Raw genomic sequence first — 19,652 nt, forward strand, 5'->3', positions numbered from 1 at the left:
AATGCCACAACAAACTGCAAGCACCGTTTTCCTCTGTCAAGGTTGAGCGTGGAGTCACAGTCTTGGTTAACTGCTGTGGACAACTTTATGAATACTTTAGTCAAATGTTTTGAAGCTACTGGTTTACACATCACAGCTTGGCTGTTAACTAGCTTGGTAGTAGAGCACCTCGACAATGCATAGCCGAACACAAGGGAAACATTAGTTCAGCAAAAAAAATGAGAATGGTCCCTGCACCCCTGAACAAATGCAGAAATTTCGTCAACTTACCTAACGAAGCAAGTGGCAGCAAGACATGCTAAACACCACAACAAACATGGTTAACAGCCCGCTCAAACACATGGTGGTGAAAACTGTCCTGACTCACTCGTATATTCTGACAACGACGTCCAACCAGTCAGACTAGCCTGCAGCTAAACAGTTAGCATGCTAACTACGCTCCTGCTGTACTGGCGAACTTCGTCCGGTGTTGTGTGCACGGTCACCCGCTCACTCAGCACAAAAAACAATGACATATGAAAGTATTGTGCACGCCACATTTCACTTTACATTAAACGTACACGTGGCCATATCACCAGTGGGTAAAAAAATGCTGACAAACATTGCAATAACTCGCTTGCAAGCTCGCTGTCGGAGCCGTCTAATTGAGTTTGCTGCAGAAAACAGTATTGACACAGGCAGCGGGCTTAGCCAAGAAGCTAACGCTTGCTAATAAGCTAACGCCGAAGCGATAGCCTGTGCCAGACAGACACACAACCGAGATTGAAGACCTCTCGCATGGATTTCACAACGAAAACAACACGTCCCGTCTCAAGAACAAACACCAACACGTGTGGCTACTTACGATTTAATACTTTAGGCTGTGTCCTCGTTGTTAAATTCCGTTTATCAGACGCCGCTCTGACCTTCGCGGTAGTGAAACAACATTTCTGCTGGCTAACTGTGCCGCCATGTTACTCCTGCTGTGCAAACCAATGCTGAGTGTTTATCTGGCTGGTAGCTGCTATCCTCCCCCACACCAAACCACATCACGGGGCTCCAGCAGGATCAACTCAGTTACCGCCGGGGCTTCGCGAGCAACCCCACGGCGATTTACCTGTTAGGATTACGCAGTGGTTGATATTTGAACGAGCTGCATTAATTTACTGACATTTAATCTGAGCATTACTTAAAAACACCATCGTGTCACGACTGTCAGGAGCTAATGTTTAGATATATGCTGTTTCAGAAGGTGGGAAAACTATGACCCTTATCCCAACTCAGGTTTTCCACTATATATGGAAGATGTATTTACTTTTTTACTTAAGCTAAACTACTAATAGCAGCCTGTAAAAATAGTCAGTGAGAAGTAAAAGTCGTGCATTAAAAATTTTACTTTAGTAAAAGTAAGTATAATCAGGAACATGTAGCTACTGAAAGTGTTCAAAGTAAGAGTGCCCAATTCAGAAAAAAATATAAATAATAATTTAAAAAAAAACACCCAAACAAAAATTATAAAAACGCAATAGAAAAACCACACCAAAAACTCAAAATTATAAAAAGAGAAACTAACCCCAAATTCAAATGTTGTTTTTAAAAGCCCCCGCAAAACTGAAAATAAGAAGCCCCCAAACCACAAAACTTATATATATATTTATATATATATAAACTATATATATATTTAAAATTAATAAAAAAAGAAGAAGAAAATAATCAAGTGAAGTACAAGTATCAAGTGAAGTACAAGTACCTCAAATTTCTACTTATTGTAGGCTATAGAGTATTGCTTACCAACACATAGTCTACATTTAAAGTAATAAAGATTTATGTCAGCCTATGAAATTATATGTGGTAGGTAGTTGAAGTGTCCCATAAACACATCTCTAAAAGTTTTACATTTAACCTTTTCATTTTAAGAGACCGTTTGATAGTGATGAGAAAAAATGTGCAATAGCTGGATTATTTTAAACTCGGTTTAATTTTGTTTTCTATTTAAAAAAACCATTTTAAGCTTTATAAATATTACAAATAAGCGTGTCCTACTTATTTAGCTACCTTGATTTCCTGTGTGGTCAACTATCCCTGGATCAAACCCGCAGGACAGGCGTTTTCTTTCAGTTAAAATCTGTGCAACACCGCCACCAGCTGGTCGACAGGTGAAACAACAACAGGGTGGTTTGTGTATGTTTTCATGACTAAGAGGAGGAGAGGACACACACTCCATGTAGACACATTCAGCCCATGCATATGTTATTTGTGCAGGTTTTTCTCGCAGGCTCTCCTGTTTGTCTGTTTATCTAAGGGTAGGACTTGTTCAGGACAGTGCTACACAGTATAAACAAATATTTGTGTGCGTATTTTATGTGAGGAAGGCTTTCAAACACCATTCACACCTTCAGGTTGGGTTATAAAATGTACAAAGTAACTGAAAAGTTAACCAAATAAATAAAAAAAAATGACAATAGAAGTAATTTAAACATTTTATTACATTTTTTAAAATTACATTTTAATTTATTTAAATGATGTGATTTTGGAGATTTCTAAGGAAAACATGTCTTTCAAACCCACTTGCGAGTTTTTGAGTTCTGATGGTATTTAAAAGAAATGCAAAATATAAGAATTTAAAGTTAAATGTCTCTCCCTTAAGAAAAAAAAAACAAAAAAAACACACCTCTGTCCCCAGTGTTTAAAATCATTTGAAGTGCCTCCCCAGTTTCGCACCATCCCCTCCCCTCTCATAAATAATGATCAGTGCCCCAATGTTTCCTCCATTTTCTCCCTGTTAAAGTTTTCTCTTTTTTTCCTTATCTAATTAAGGGTCTAATGATGGAGGTGTTGTATGCTACACAGATTGAAAAACCCTTTAAGCAAATCTGTGATATTTGGTCATACAAATAAAAAAAAATAAGTCTGAGGCCTCTTTCTTTTTCAATAAAACATTTTATTCCTTTTTAAGATAAACCCTCAGGACAAGTTGAGAAAACCACATACACTGCTGATATACTGCCGGAGGCAACCGTGACTCACTACTGTGTACCTAAAATTAGTTAATGGGTTTATTCTTTAGAATAAGCCAGTGTTACCTAGGTGATTGATTCTTACAATACGGCTGACTGCACTCCATAGCTCTCTAGGTTCATTTTATGGCATGTAAGTGAAAGGCATATATCAACAGTCAGTCAGGCTCATTTGGCACAGTCTGTCATGGGTAAGGGGGGAAACAGCCAAACAAAATATGGTTTTCTCATCCTCAGCCCGTGCTTTAACAACAAATCATTCCTGTGGACATTTTAAAGGAAATCTGTTATATGCAAGGCCGAACAAATACAGTGAAACCATTCTACTTAAACATCAAATGAAGAGGAACCGTACAAGACAATGATTAAATCAAACTTGCTTAAGGAATGTTTTATCTGATTTTTCTGTCCATCATCATAACACTCAAAATTAATACGAGGCGTGTTCAATGACAGTGTTAGGCAGAACCGCAACAGAGTATGCATCATTTCATTGCAATGTTCGGTTGTGATTACAAAGCTGCTCTGACCCCGATTATTAAATGCTACATCAGGTTTCTACGTCTTTGCTGGCAGTTTTGCACAATACTGAAGTGTGAATCTACTTTACAGTATTACAGGGTGACGCTCCTGTTTTCCTCTTTCCTATTTCATCCATGTATGGATATAAAAACGGAATACTTCGCTTTCCATCTTTAAGTGTCTGTGAAAACGAACAATGTCTTGCTGTGTGAGTTTAAACAGTCTGTGGTGTGAACCCAGAGATTCTAACATGACAGTGTGCAACCGTCAATGATGGAAAAATAAGGGAAGGAAATTCATAAACTCCATACAATGTTTACAGAAATCCCTCAGAGGGACAGGAGTCGGTCGCAAAGAAGAGGAGCCTGGCTAGCACTTATAAATACAAGAGAAAAATCAATCACAAGCTGGAATATACACTATTTGGGGAAAAAAGCATGAAATGACCTGACTTGGGAGAAACATTTAACACTAAAGTCATCGTTCCTGAAATTGTTAAAATTACACACCCTGTACAAAACAATCTGTATCAATAGGCACTTCTTAAATAAGGTCTCTTTTTTTAATAGTTTATTTTCGGAATTTGCTTTCTTTTCTTTTGAGATGGCACAGCAGAGCAGTGATTCTTAAATCAAGGCGTGCTGGACGACTGGCGGCAAGCAAAAGCTAAATGCATTCTGGCCCTTGAAGTCCAGCTGGGAGGTCGGTCCTGTGTGGGAGCTGAAAATGCATATCGTGGTCGAGGAGCTGGAGGAACTGTTGGTTTGGATACAGCCGCGGAGGCACGGGGGAAGATGGTTCTTTGAGAGGGGGAATGTGTTTATGATGACTTCTCTTTTCTTGATCTTGGTGAATCAGCACCGTGGGAGTTCACTCCATTTACTCCATTGGCTTAAAACAAAACATGCATTCAATTAGTTTCATTTGAAAAATTCATTGTGTAATGATGTGATTTGATTTTTATAGCTTGGGTGATGTTTAGTGCTTGGCAAAAAGAACACATTCATAATCATGTAAATGCACTCCACAATTTATGCTCGTCACCTTTGTCTTTCTTTGATTTGCTCTTGGAAGGAACTTGTTTCTTTTTCAAGGTCTGAGCTTGAGCATGCTCTCTCCACCGGCGCAGCTGGAAGTTGATAAATTTCCACATCATAAAGGCCTGAGTGAGGCAGATGGCAGCCAGGACAGTTATCCTAATAGAGAATGGAAAAAGTTAATAAATCAAAATATGATGAAAGCCGCAGCGCATGTGTGTCATACAGGGATCCTGCTAAAAATTAAATACACATTTAAACCTCCCTCCACACTCAGATACTCAGTAATATCCAAAGCAGCCCATTATATTAACATAATGTCTAGATATATCTTACAATCCCATAATATGTTTCAATAACTCCGCTAAACAGACACGAGGCTGTGTGCATAATCAAAGCAATATTGATGTACTGTGGTTGCATTTCATTATAATTTATTGAAGCTGCTGTGGGTGAACAACTCTCTTCCTCTTCTACAATGGAGCCCTTCCTGTATGATTGTTGGACCTCGGCGCCACACACCGAGTCTACAAATAAGCTCTTTTTCCCTTATCGTAAGTGGCCACATGATGCTGACAGATCTGCCCGATGGGAATTAGAGCACATCAATAAAGTGAACAAAAAGTGTGCAGCACAATTAGTAACTCTAATAATGCTAAACATATATTTCAGAGTGGATTTTTTTGAGATTTGATAAATGTAAAAGGGTAACTGGTATTTTTCAACATGAACTCTATTTCCCTGCATTTTTGTGTCTAAATGACCGATGGGAACAGTGTAACCACTCCGGGCAATTATGCACCGTCAGTGTGCATCCACTAAAAGGGCTTGTTTTTGCCATTCGCAGGTTCAGATTATTATTCAAAGTGTCTGATAACATAAGGAAATTCCTACAGAAACAGACCTTTTTGTAAAAGACTAAGATCCTTTCTGTTTGACTAGTAACAGCCCCAAAATCACTATCAGCAAATCCACCAGACTCCAATTAAATAAACAGTCATTTTGGCTTGTATATTGTTCGCATATTTTCACATCTAACTGGGTGAATTAAGGGTTTATTTCAACCAAACCAGAGCTGGAGATTTTTGGAACAGTGAACCAATGCGATTGTTATGAGTTGTATTTTGTTTGTGTCGACTTTAAATGAATGGTGTTTTCAGATGATAAAATTAAAGTCTTTTTAAATGGAGTCTGGGGGGTTTGTGATGGAGATTTTGGGGCTGTTAATGGTTAAATGAAAGCGATCTGACTCTAAAACAAAAGTTTCTGTCTCTGTAAGGATCGATTCCATAATGTCAGTCGCTTATATTAATAATCTGGGCCCATCAGTAGCAAAAACAAGCACTTTTAGTCAACTTTAATTGACAGTGTGCAATTGCTCATTAATGTTACATTGCAATATGTTTTGCGCTCTTGCTCAATACTGGACCAATTTCGAAAAATGTTGTCTCCATTAGACACTTAGACACAAAAACATGAAATAGGGTCCAGTTTTAAAAATAGTTAAGTAACCCTTTTAATTGCAAAAAGGCTATTGGTTGCAGATTTTCAGACCAGAATAAATCCAGTTAGTAGGATAAAGCAGCGCCGTTTCCCTTCTCAGACACACTTACCGAACAAAAATAACATTAAAGTTTCCTGCAGCCAAATCAAAGCCTTGATTCTCAGCTGTGGCGAGGCCAAAGCCCACGGTGAGGACGGACAAGGACAGGGTGAGCAGCCGTCCAAGGACAAACAAGACGGCCCATATGGTGAAACTGGAAGAGGAGAGGATGACTTCTCAGCATCAGTAACTCTTAACTGGTAAAACATTTCACACGATGATTGGCAGACACCATTCTGAACGGGAGAACTCACCCAGTTTGTCTGTTCTCGTTGCTGAAGTAGATCAGGCGGGAAACGTGGAACAGGAGCTCAATAAAGTAGTGCAGCACGAGCAAGACCAGACCCAGACGGTTCAGACTGAGAGACACAAGGACACACGATTTCCCTTCATTACAACCGACAGGAACAACACGGAGAAGGGCAACCACTAGACACCACTAACTTTCTCCTGAAGGGCAGTGTGTAAACGCAGGAGAAATGCAAAATGTGTTCCTCACAATCACACATAATTTTAGGGCTTTTGAAAGTGCCGGTTCTTACTTCAGAATGTAGGCGCCTGCAATGTGGACCAGGTACAGGGAGATGTACACAAGCTGGCGTGGAATATCTTCCTAAACAGTAAACACAAAGAATGGGAGGCCAAAAAATGGTCAAAATATTTACTCGGCACATGGAATCAAGCAAGGAGGGTGAAACAATGCAACATAACCAAGGAAGTCAAACAGGAAGTAGCCTTAGGGTCCAAACAGACGGTACAGTACGTCTCACACACACACACTTACTTTCTTTGTCTTTTGGAAATAGAGTTCTGGGAGAGCGTGTAACCAGTAGCCCAGCTGACAAATGAAGTAGAATTTCATCTGGAATCTGAAGAAAAAACAGAAGTTCAAACATGCTTCACACACATTTTGGACAACATTTCAAAACTTTTCCATGACTTTTCAGCGACCCCTTCTATAGTAGTAATAATAATAATAATAATAAAGCATTCTTGACACACTTGCCCGGCGTTTTTTAAAATGATCTGAATCAAGCTCTACTGACACATAATTTCATGTACCTGGCATACATTAAGGAAGAGACACAAGACAAGAATATGAATAAACATACATGGTGTCCAAAACGTCTCACATTGATGGATATTAGAGGTACGTTTCGTCAACAGCTACAGAAAATAAATTTGCGGCTATGTTACATAATGCAGAGGGTTCTCCATGGAACATTACTGTAACACTTTCATAACACACTACAAATCCAATGACTTTTCCAAAACTTTCAATTATATATGTATATATTTTTACTAATTCCATTACTTTTCCAGGCCTGGAAAAACAAGATTGGGAGATTCAATGACTTTTCCAGGTTTTCCATGACCGTGGGAACCCTGTTTAAAGTTTTTGAGTTTAGAGCTACAGTTAAAGCTCTTATAAAATAAGAAATAAACAAAATATTGACAGCCTTTCTTGTCCATTTAAAGAAGTGAGAAAGACACATCATCACAAACTTACGGCATCAGTGTGTGGGGATAACCCTCCCAGAGGCTGACAGGATTGGACAGGAGGTTTTCCTAAGGACAAAGAAGCATTTAAATGACAATAAATTGACAGTTTGGGGGCGTAAAACACATGTAAACAAGAACACCGTTATTTCATCCACTGTGCGTACAGAAAGCAGGATGCTCGTGCCCCAGCCGAAAGAAAACAAGTAGAAAGCGCTGAGCTGGCCCGACTCGTTGAACTTGCTGTGTTTCGTTTTGGAGAAGTGCTTCTTCCTGTTGATTTTCTGCGAAGACAAACAAACAATTAATAAAAATGGAGAACTGTGCGTAAAGATTAAAGCCTGTGCGTCTGAGTTTGTGTCTCACTTACATCCAGAACGTACTCCTGGATGATGGCGTGCATGATGATGGCAACCAGCATGTAGAAGAAGGTGGTGGCCAGGTCCTTGATGCCATGATGGAAGTGGTTCACAGCGGTCTCTTCTGGGCCTTCGGATGAATAAAAAGAGGTCAGACAGAGTCAACACAATAAGCAGGATGAAAAAAACAATAGATGCACCCCTTAATATGAACTGCTGAGCCATTTTAATCAAATTCAGTCCACTGATTCACACGTTTGATAAGTTCAACTCCTGAGGTGAGGTGTTCAGATTAACGAGTCTATATTGTGCAGCATTTCACGAAAGTCACAGACTGTCTGAGCACATTCATTTTCACACAGACCCTCCTCTGACGTCCTAAAGTTACATATTATCCATACAGCCTCCGACTGGCTCTCTGTGAATAATGTGATGGATGATACAGGAACATTTCCCAGCAAACAGTTTGAGAAAGCCTGTGCCATACTCCTTTTCTCATGCTTTATTCAACCACATAATGAAATCAGTCCTATCATTTGTGAAAGTCAGCACACACAGAGAGAAAATACAGTGGCATTATTGAATTTGTTTCACTACAGAGAGATTTAGGTGCTGCGTGTTATTTGTATAATTAGATACACGCTGTAAATAAGTTACAGAGTTGGGTACGTGGTCAAGTTTCCCAGATAAGAACTGAATCACCAGCTGGCAGCCTGCAAACCTGTGACAGAGTATGAACAAGCTCCGAGGTTGTTCATTCCTTTTAGCAGTATCTGAAGTTGGCAGAGAAATTGTTAACCTTGAAACGACTTGAATTGAGAGGCCTATATTACACCTTAGCCCAAATTCACCCGGCGCAACCTTGCCACAAGAGAACTTTATAAATCAGGCGGACTAAATTTAGCTCCAAAGGGAAAAAAAGGAGCTCTCAAATGGGTTTGTGTAAAGCCACGCAAGTACCGCTCTAGAATCCAAATGAGAGGCTTCCAGCAGGACAACTCGGAGAAAATACTGCATTGTATGTTGAAGCAAAAACTTGCAGTATTCATTTTGACACATCACCTGAAAACATCTGTTCTCACTACATATATGTTGATTTAATTCTTGATTCAATCATTAACTTACCGTTTGTTGATATGGTGACATTGTATTGGACAGTTATGAATAACACTGCAAACTTTGAGGTTACCTGCAGACATAAAAATATATATATATTAGTAATGCAAGCCTGCAGAAATACATTTTACCACAAAATCAAACAGGGTTACTTGTGTTTATACACAGAGCTTTGAGCACTGCATTTATACATCAAGGATTCCCAGAAAGAAACATCATGCAGTGACTAGAACTGTGACTAACATGTGAATACTGAAGTTAAGGTGGCACAGGGGTTTTAAAGTCATTGAATGTTTTAGTTTAGCAATATATGATAGCAAGAATCAGATCAGACAAAACTGTGAGGCCATATGGGAATTATGCAATATCACTGTAACATCAGAAAAAGGGTGATGAAGCAGCGTTACTAACTCCTTCTGTGGAGGTGGAAGGATTTAGGGCTGCGACTGATGATTTTTTTTCCATTGTTGATTACTTTTTTGATTAATCCATTACTTGGTTAGTATATGAAATGTCAGAAAATGGTAAAAAGAAAGAAAGAAAGTAGAATATATTAGGGATGCACGATAATATCAGTCATCTGTATCGGCAGATATTGTCTTTAAAATGAAATGTCAGAATCAACCTACATGCTGATTTCTGCCGATTTGACAAACCGATGTAATATATATTTTTACTGACAAAGTGAATATGTACAAAACATCAACCCTAAATTTAAGTGTATTTATTTTGCGCAATGAATCGATATTACATACATGAGAAAAGCATTGTATTTTACATCTCCATCTGTTGGTGGGCCATCACAATAAGAGTATGCATAATATGATGTTAATTCCACTACAGAAGAGACTTGATGATCACAAAAATTAGGTGGGAAAAAGTGAATAGAATCGGTATATATATCTGTATCAGTTATCAGCCAAATTGGTTGTAATATTTTGGGATGTCAAACATTGGTTAAAAAAAATCCCTAGAATTTTTTCCCATAGCTATAAGTAACTTTTACTTAAAAAACAAACTTTAGAGTGATTTATCAATTATCAGATTAGTTGGCAATAGTTAATATTTTTAATAAATTAATTAATAGTTAGATCGATAAAGATAGAGAAAATAGATAGATATATAGATTAGTTAGATAATAGATTAATAACTATGATTAATCATTGCAGCTCTAGTAGAAATAGAATAAATAGAATAATTAAATTGAATATGTATTAAAACATATCAGTATTATTAAACTATATAGGGTTGATATGATTGATATTTGATGGGCATTTAACAATGATCCAAGTAAGTGTAGTTTTTGGAGGGATAGCGAATAGCACCAAGATAGCTCAAATAATGTTAAAATGGGAAGCTGCTTATTCCCCCTTCAGAACAAAAGAAGTACGTGGCCACCAAATTTAAATTAAAAAACGCACAAGAAGCATTCACTGTTTAAATAAATGTCACAAATACCCCTAATTCTGAAATTATTCATGCTGCCTTCACAATACAATAAACACGTTGCGACAGCTGTTCTCACAGGAATTTTACTTTGTAAAACACAAACAGGAAGTAGTTGAAATAATCGCTACATTGGCGCTAATGGCGCTGTTTTTTCACATAGGAAGAAACGTGCGTGAAATGGAGCATAAATGTGTGAAAGTGGACCAGCGTGCAGCACAAACGCGATCGCGCTGTGTGAACAGCATCATGTTTTCAGCCCGCAGTATTGAGACATTTAAAACGCAGTTTGGCTCCAAGGACAACTTTCAGTTTGCGGGTTTGTGTGATGACAGCCCTCCGAGCCGCTGTATGATTGCCACGTAACACATCTACGTACAAACTAAGCAAGTCGAGAGCGTTGCACAATATTGTCACAACCGATGTCTATACAATGATGCAAACGTGCAGGGCAGCCTGCTGAGATATTTCTGGAAATAATGTTGCACATGAGAAACTTTGTTTTTTTTTGTGTGTGATCGCACCGCGGGCCTGTAAGACGAGTGCTTTGAAATATCGATTTCAATATGGGAAGCAGCCAGATGGACTTTAGTGTCCGCGTTAATAAAGACAAAAACGCATTCAAGACTTATTAAAAAAAACATAAAACAAGGCTTCCCTGATGAATCAGTAATTTTGTGGAATAAATGCAAAAAGCGAGGCCACCGTGCACTGAAAACTTTCGATCACGGGAGGAAGTAGTGTGAAGAATAGATCAGCCATGTCACTTTCCAAGAGAACAGATGGGAGTCTTGGGCATCTTGTCTCCGCGTCGCCCGTCTGGAGAGCATCTCCACACGACCCACAATTCATTCAACATGTGGACGGGACTTACCTCAAACATGAGCCCGAGAAGGAACACCATAGCAACACAGGAAACAATATCTGCATGGTTCTGGATGACAAACTCATGGCTCAGCACCGGCGGGTTCTTGTTGGTCTTTTTTCGGATCCCCATGTCGACACGATTAACTTTTGCTCTACGCAGCGCAGATGCAGTCGGTTACTACCAGATCTTGATGTTATCCTTCTGTATGAGGACGCTGAAAGCTGCCTGCTGCTTCCTACAAGCGAAGGGCCAGGCAGCGATTGAATGGCGTGTCACTCTTCTGCTAGTGGGAGGGTCCACGGAGAGAGAGCCCCAGCGCCTGACCAACGACGCGCTTTTACGCACAGGAGAGAAACAGCTGGGGCTCTCTATCGCCGCCTAAAGGCTCGGAGTATATGCGTTGATTACATTACAAGCCTTTAGATGCATTTTCCCTCGCTAAGATCTGGCATGAGATAGACCTATCATTTTCTAGAGTTACTGTTCCAAGTTAATTTAATAATGTCATGCAAAGAGTGTCCATATTTGACATAAATTACAGAAGGTTAAACTCCTCGAAACCTGGACTGACATCAGTTTTTCTTGCACTGTGTTCAGATACCTGCACAAGTATTTAAACCTCTGAACCCTGATTATGAGTCAGTGAGCAACTTGGCAAGAAGTGTTCTGCATATTGTAGGAAATTAGTAAATTGGAAAAAAAAAAATCTTTCCTAAAAAAACTATACTTATAATTTTCATAGTTTTACATTTTAAATTATCTTAATTTTTTTTGTTGTTTTTTTCCCTACTTTTTTCTTCTTTATTTTTTCTTGCTAATGTTCTCATAATTTTCTCATACTTTCTACTTTATCTTGGGTTTTTTTGATTGGTTTCTTTTTATGTTGCTCACTGGGTTCGTCCTATGTTTTATAAAGAAATCAAGCAAATTTGCTTAGGTCTCAAAGGGTTAAACAATGTTGCTTTACCAATAGCTCTGATGTTTTGGGAATACCAAAGTTGTTTCTTGTCAAGAGTTAGGTAAGAAAACCCATACCACCCAAATATGAACAAGAGATACATTGATCTTCTAATTTACTATTGGCAGGAAAGTAAATAAACATATTTTCCAAAATGTTGATCTATTACTTAATTGGAGCATTTCAAGTCTACATTTCTGGGGTTTTTGGAAGGTAATGGAGTACAATACAGTGTTCCTGATCTCTGATGAATGTATTTCCAAGCTTACTGTAAGTGCTTAGATTACAGGAAAACCACTGTGTGAGGTGATACGTCATCATTTCTGTCCACAGCAGTCAAAAGACACACCTGTCTTCGTTTCACACGCTAGAATGAAGCAATACGTGTCTTTAGGATTCCTAGGTATTTCAGCATTGGCTGGCTGGTGTTTAAGGCATCCAAGAAATATATTTTGTCTAACAGGGAACTTAAAGTGTGAACTGCTGACACCCACACAGACACAAGATCTATTATGTCATTTCATTTTCCCAGCATGACTATATCCGTTCAGCGGGTTGTAACTGAGGTGGAGCTTGTCACGAGTTCAAAGAAAAGGAAAGAGAAGTGCAGCATGCAGAAGTGTTTGCCTTAGTGACTGTGCACAGCTGTCTACCATGGGAAATATATTGCGGTAAGTGCAGATGATGATGATATGAACTAGTAATTGTGTAGTTTAAGACAGGATATGCTCAAATAGGGATTTCTATTATGAGCTCAGAATAATTTATAAAGATTCTTTCTGAAAATTTAAGAAATTAACACAATTTATGGCTTTATTTTATTGACGTGAGGGGGATATGATCATATTATGGGACAAAATTGTTGCTATCTTGATGTTTTTTCCCCTTATACTAGCCTTCTGTCAATTATCTATCTCAAATGACATCTCATAAAACAGTTTAAAATGGTGTTATTGTTATGAAATAGATGATGTAGTTAGTCTGTCATTCTATGAACAGATCTGAATGAAATTCAGTGAGAGGTTTAAGAAAAACACCACAGTAAATCTTATATAAGAGTCCTGAATGAGCATCATTTATCATTTCACTATCGCTGCCGATAACGTCATTGATTACTTCTCTATTACGTTTGTAAGCATGTCAATTATGAGGAGTGTTTATGACAGGGATCAAAGTGCAGGAGACTGTGACACAGCAGCTGACTGCAGTCACGATGCTCTTTAAAACTTGTCATAAGAAAAGATTTGTGGTAAATCTGTACACCATTTCAACGTAACGTTTGTACATGTGAAGAACTCTCTGTCCCTCTCATGATACTCATGAGTTTTATCACATTGTTACGCCTTCACAGACTAACCAAAAGTGGAACCTGAGCTGCTGACGCCCACCATGAAATTGTCACACAGCAGCTTATCTTCAGAGCCTTCATCACAGAGCGAAACCTTTGGTTGATCAAAATGCTTCAACCGGAAAATCAGTACACTAAGCTGCGATGGCTTTTAACAGTTCTTGGACTGTTATTGTATGTGGTGGACATTTGGACAGATGTTGGACTGGCACTGAGATATTTTCAGGGGAAACAATTTGTGTGGACTGGCCTGACTCTTGTGTTTGTTCTGGCTGGGCTGCTGGTGACGCAGATCTTCAGCTATGCCTGGTACAGGGACGACATGAATGATGAGGGAAAACCAACCATATCAGGCATGTCAAAGGGTGGACTTGCTGTCCTGCACCTGTTTGGCATGGGCGTCTTCACCAGGTAAGACTGTGTTGAGCCCTGTACGATATTACATCTGCAGACGAGCTGCACATGTTGTTTGTAATAAGGAGTGCCTGCAGTGACTGTTCGGTATGCTAACCATGTACAATGGCATGTTATTATGGAATAAAACTGGAATAACTACTTTTAAGCTGCAGTGGATTTGCATCATCGTCTGTGCAGCAGCAAAAGATAACATGCTGACAAATGTTCTACATGGTGGCAACATGTCTGACTTTGTTTTCATTGTGTTTGGCCTGTTGCTAGGTATTATCACCTGCTGAAAAAAGGCTTTAAAGTTGTATGGATCCCAACAAATTCCTATGCAATGGAGGAGAAGATAGATGTGCACCACAATCTGTTTTGCCTGGCTACGGATCTGAGCATGCTCAAACTGTTTGAGGCTTTCCTGGAGAGTGTTCCCCAGCTCCTTCTGCAGCTATACATAGTGCTAGGCCTAAATGAGAGCTGCTCTGTGCTGCAGTGTAAGTAGAGGCATAAAGTGACATATTTATGAGTTTTATTGTATCGGTATTTATTGCATATGTCCATTTCTTTCAGATTTATCCATGGCGTTCTCCTTCTTTAACATTGCCTGGGCCCTGGTGGACTATCGCCGCTGCCTGCGTAGATCCCTCCCCCATGTAAAGGAGATGCCCTCTGGCCTCCCCACAGCAGTCTACCTCCTCTACAAACTCTGCACCATCACCAGCCACATCCTCAGCTACACTCTCCTGCTCATATTGAGCCCCTACAGCATAATAGGCCTCACCGTCCTCTGGCTGCTGGGGACAATCTGGACACATGTGCTTAAAACAGACTTCTGCTCATCAAGAAAGTTTGAGTTTCTGTACCGAGCAGTTGTTGGAGTCATCCTCACATTCACCTTTTTCAACGTGAAAGGAAAGGACATCAGATTAGCCATGATTATCTACTACTTTTTCTATGTTGTCATAAACATTGTGGCTCCTTCACTGCTGGCTTTAATAAAACCAGAGTTGCAGACAGCTGCGTATTTGCTGCCAGTCAGTGGTTTGATCTTTGGAGGTTCAGTGCTGGGGCTGGTGTGTCTCGTGCTGTACTACCACCAGCTGCATCCCAAAGAGAAGTGGCAGGAGCCAGACGAGGTGGATGGCCTGGGGAAGGAAACACACACCACAATGAGAATAAGGAACTTTTTGCAACCTTGATGATCTATTTACAAGCTGAGATAAGGCTGTGATCCTAAAACTACTGAACAATTTGACAAAAAAAGCAACATAGAGTCTTTACAGAGAGATGTCACCTTGATATTGTGCTCACTTTTTATTATGCACTAATGCTGCTATCAGATATTTACCATATTCTGAAGAAACATTGCTTTTTCATTACTGACACATAAGAGAGCAATGAAATGCAACATAGCTGAGTGTATAAATGACATTTTATTTATTCTTGTTTTAATAAACTTGTTGCTAAATAACATATTTATTCTTGTCATAGTGGACCTTTTGCATGTTATATATCACTGCAACTGAGTCTGTCCCATTTGATAATATTAAGTAATTTTAATAAAATCTAAAATATATTTTAGGATCAAAACAATTCGATTTTTCTAATTTCTGTAAGAGGTGAGACCAAGTCCTTTTTTTGCAAGTCACAAGTAGAACGCAAGTCTTTGAAATCAAGTCCCAAGATCTGAACTTTGTTTTTCGAGTCCTAAACAAGTCATCAGTTGTTCTTCACCAAATATAATGCCACTTTTACAACAGAGAAATAATGTATTAAATTTACAAAATTATGCTTTTTAAAAAAATTTTGCATGTATTTGTTAAAAACACGTTTTTGGGAAGTTGTTGCGTCTCTGTCTGTTGGCATAATTTTTTCCAACTCGTGCTCAGTAACATAATATGAACTGATTTGTGGGAAACCTATTAAATAGCATACTTTTAAACCTGTGAGCATGGCGGAAGGTATCAAGTATTTTCAAAAGTTCAAGAGAAGTCACAAGTTGAGTTTCAAGTCCTTTGATGTTGTCAAGTAGAGTCCAAAGTCATCAAATTAGAGACTAGAGTCTGACTATAATAACAATAATTGTTATCTTGTATCTTTGCAACTTCTTTTCTCAGTTCCCCCCCGACACCTTTTTGTTATCAGAGTGTACAGTTAAATATACCTATAAACCAATAATATTTTCTAACATAACTCAGCAGGGTATGTATGGACAGATATTTTCTTTAAGCCTGTAACACACATTTTCAAACACACGGTGGTGGTATTGTCTTAGACCAAGACTTCTCTAATCACTTCAATGTCCTCTCCCTTAGTATTTCGATGCCAAGTTACATATAACTCCATGATACCTCAGTGTTTTAAAACTAATCATTAAAAATCTAATACACAATTGTATGGTCTATGTGATACATTCATTATTTAGTCTTTTTTTTAAATGAGATGTATGTTGATTGCTTTTGACTCCAACCTAATTCTTTCTTCCACCTATAACCCCACTCACCCACCCCAAAGACAATGTCTTTATTTTAATTATGATGAAAAATGACAACTTAATTGATCCATACAAATTAATTAGAGTGCAGGATGAAGGACAATTTAACAAGACCTGAACACGATTCAAGCTCCTGCTCAATGACAATCCAGCAGAACAGATGCTCGCCAGCTGAGGCTTCAAAATATTGTTTCTACTTTTCAAAGAGGAAGTCTCACCACCGGCATCATCTCACTGACCTCAAATTAAACTATAAATCCCGGCTACTACTCTGATCTTTCTCATCCAAATCCTCAGAAACTCAAAGGTGGCAAATAAACATTTCTCCCTCCTCTGAAATGATGGACACAGGAGTCATGGATGAGCTAACTAGAAATAACAAACCAGTGCTAATTTTGTTTTGACTACCAGCAAAATATTGTGAGTCAAGCCGGAGAGCTGAGGACGCCGTTTCTCCCTGGCCAGAGCAGGGGAGGGGGGATTGATGGGGGTGGCCGTGCACGACTGGCCCAGTGTGAGCTCACCTGGGAGGAACGCTGACAAACCGCAGGGTCCAGAGAGCACCATGCTCGTTGGCTCTAAAATAAACCCAGCCTCCCTCCTCCTTCCTCTCTTCCTTTAATTCAGCCAAACTCTGAGCTTTTTGACTTGTTTACTCCGAGGGGCCACTTTAACTCTCATCTGTCAGTTGTACTCTGTCAGACGCACTCCATAAAACGACAAATTTAAGTGAAGGACTTGTGTTGGAGAGGAAATGAATCACTGCCAGGTAGTTACCACACAGAATTCAGTTTTACTGTAGAGCTGCAATGGACAGACTTGAACTCTTTGACTCTTATCTGTTAAAGTCTATTTGTGCATTTAGAGCAGGCAAAGCTGTTTGTTCTACATAAACAGCTACAGAGTAAATACAGCGCTGATTTAGAGTCGGTGGTGGACGGGAAAGTACATTTACTTAAGTGCTGTACTTGAGTAGTTTTTCAGCATTTGCACTTTACTGCTTGGAAACGTATTACTTTGACTCCACTGCATTTGAAAGACTTGTACTTTTGACTCCACTAAATTTCTATGAATGCTCTCGTTACATTTGCTGTGAAGTTAACAGATGATATTTTTTTCTTTTCTAAAATGCAAAAGAACATAAACTGCAATCATGCAGTTCTGCGTGTGGTATGTATTTTAAAGTGGTGTTCCTGTATTTTTTCCCCGGGCATGAATTGGGCAGCTTTGGGTAAAGACGGGGAGAGAGGAGAGGTCAAGCTGTTTCACATTTCTGGCAATGTTGAGTAGCATTTGACAAAGCGGCCTGCATATTTTAGTCCAGATTAAAGTTGATAGTTGTTCAGATTCTTCTTATTGTTAATGTTTGTTTCAATTTCAACTTGTAATCCTCTTCAGATTAAATAAAACAAAATGATGAGAAAAAAAGAAGTTGAATTAAGATAGCCTACATTTTATGACTTGTTTACTTCGCTTAACTTGCTTCTACAAGCAAATCAGTGCATTCAATAGTTGCTATAGAGTCTTTAGGTTCTGTAAATGTATTGGGACAACATACAACAATGTGCTGAGATAAAATAAGGGAAAAGTAGGTTGGATACTTAAGTTTTTGTTTACAGTAAGTATTCCAGTACTTTTACTCAAGTAGTAATTTGACTTACCAACTTTCACTTATACTGGAGTAATATTTGACTTAAGTTATAGAGTTGTGTACTTTGTCCACCACTGTTTAGTAGATGGATAAAGTCCCAACATGATGCTGATAGCTTACCTTTGGAACCAGGGGGAGGATATAGCACCTGTAGGCAGGACACATCATTAGGGAGAAAATAAAATGACTTCATCCTTTGCATTTCAGATGATGGATGCTCCCCTCTCTCTCCTCCACTGTATATTTCCTTGAGTTCAGAGGACTAATGCGATGTAAACCTGCCAAAGGGACTTTTATTGGGAGAAGATGCATGTGTCCTGGGCTGCAATCCTAAGCAGTCTCTCCCTCTCTGTCTTCCTTTTGAGCTACACAGACTTTTGGCTGTGACTCACCACTGATAGCGCTGCCAGGGACCAGTCACAAGCCATTGGGATGAAACGTGGTGAGTAAAGCATTACCTCCCTCTCTCTAGGAGAAAACAAGCAGAGAGAACTCTGGCGTTGACAACCTCTCTGTAATTTCCACTTCTGGCACTGAGAGCTTAATACCCAGTAATCTCTCACTCTGATCTCACTGTAATGCACCTCCAGAAGAGCTGGAGAGCATGGTGAGAATCTGAGAAACTAATAGCAAATCAAAGATGATGATACCTGACAGTGCGAGATGAATCTCCAGAGCACTGCAGGCCTTCATTTTGCTCAACCAAGGACAGAAAACATACACACACACAAGAGGACGAATGTGCAAACACAAACATGTGTAAACTCACATTGCCCTCACTGTCAGCGGCTTGCTTTTGTCTGATTGAATGGTGCTCAGCGTCTACATAAACAGCCTTGACCACTGACCTCTCTGTAACCATCGCTAGCTTTTCACCAAATCTTATCTTTTTGTTTTCCATCACCACATCCTGTAACAGCCGGTCAGGAGGGGGGCATTCCTGGCAAACGCCATCCCCACAATTTGTACAGACACAATAAACCCGGAGAGGCAGGCTGTTTTTCATTAGGGCTTCAAAGTCCATATAAACCATGATTAATGAAGTCCTGAGATGTTGTATGTCTTTAATTATTATGACTTGACTGCTGCACCAGTGCCGCAGATGCATTAGCAATGTTGGCGATCTATACACGTCTGCCTGGCTCGCTCTGACATGGCAGCTTCGTCTCGTTCTTGGAGAATTCCCCAAATGTGGAGGTGGAGGGCGGGAGGAGAGGGGAGTGATAGAAGCCCCCCCTTTTTTTGCAATGGCACAGAAGTTTCTTTAATCACTGTACATGCACTCTTACAAATGAGTTTGGGCAGTGACAGATTGGAGAGCAGGCTGAGGATAATTACATGCAGTGGGCTGG

General features: G+C 39.4%; 3 protein-coding genes across 5 annotated transcripts in view; 1 reads left to right on the plus strand and 2 right to left on the minus strand.

Moving 5' to 3' along the window:
- ncoa2 (nuclear receptor coactivator 2) overlaps positions 1-968 on the minus strand; it is a 69,256-nt gene extending 68,288 nt beyond the window's left edge. For all 3 annotated transcript variants that reach the window (XM_042510085.1, XM_042510086.1, XM_042510084.1), the window contains exon 1: positions 845-968. The gene's annotated coding sequence lies outside the window, so the exon portion shown is untranslated. The remainder of the gene's footprint in view (positions 1-844) is intronic.
- Positions 969-2,899: 1,931 nt separating this feature from the next.
- On the minus strand, positions 2,900-11,737 carry tram1 (translocation associated membrane protein 1). Its single transcript, XM_042510401.1, has 11 exons — positions 11,454-11,737; positions 9,143-9,206; positions 8,029-8,147; positions 7,826-7,942; positions 7,669-7,727; positions 6,943-7,027; positions 6,701-6,771; positions 6,413-6,517; positions 6,169-6,312; positions 4,563-4,714; positions 2,900-4,409 (listed from the first exon to the last, which is right to left on the minus strand). Exons 1-11 carry the CDS (start codon positions 11,574-11,576, stop codon positions 4,339-4,341), a joined length of 1,110 nt encoding a protein of 369 aa, XP_042366335.1. The 5' UTR covers positions 11,577-11,737; the 3' UTR covers positions 2,900-4,338.
- A 1,250-nt stretch (positions 11,738-12,987) lies between these two features.
- Positions 12,988-15,615, plus strand: xkr9 (XK, Kell blood group complex subunit-related family, member 9). Its single transcript, XM_042510674.1, has 4 exons — positions 12,988-13,076; positions 13,757-14,164; positions 14,432-14,649; positions 14,726-15,615. Exons 2-4 carry the CDS (start codon positions 13,863-13,865, stop codon positions 15,352-15,354), a joined length of 1,149 nt encoding a protein of 382 aa, XP_042366608.1. The 5' UTR covers positions 12,988-13,076; positions 13,757-13,862; the 3' UTR covers positions 15,355-15,615.
- Positions 15,616-19,652: the final 4,037 nt, after the last annotated feature.

Source organism: Plectropomus leopardus, chromosome 21, assembly GCF_008729295.1.
Source record: "Plectropomus leopardus isolate mb chromosome 21, YSFRI_Pleo_2.0, whole genome shotgun sequence".
In the NCBI taxonomy this organism is placed as follows: Eukaryota; Metazoa; Chordata; class Actinopteri; order Perciformes; family Serranidae; genus Plectropomus; species Plectropomus leopardus.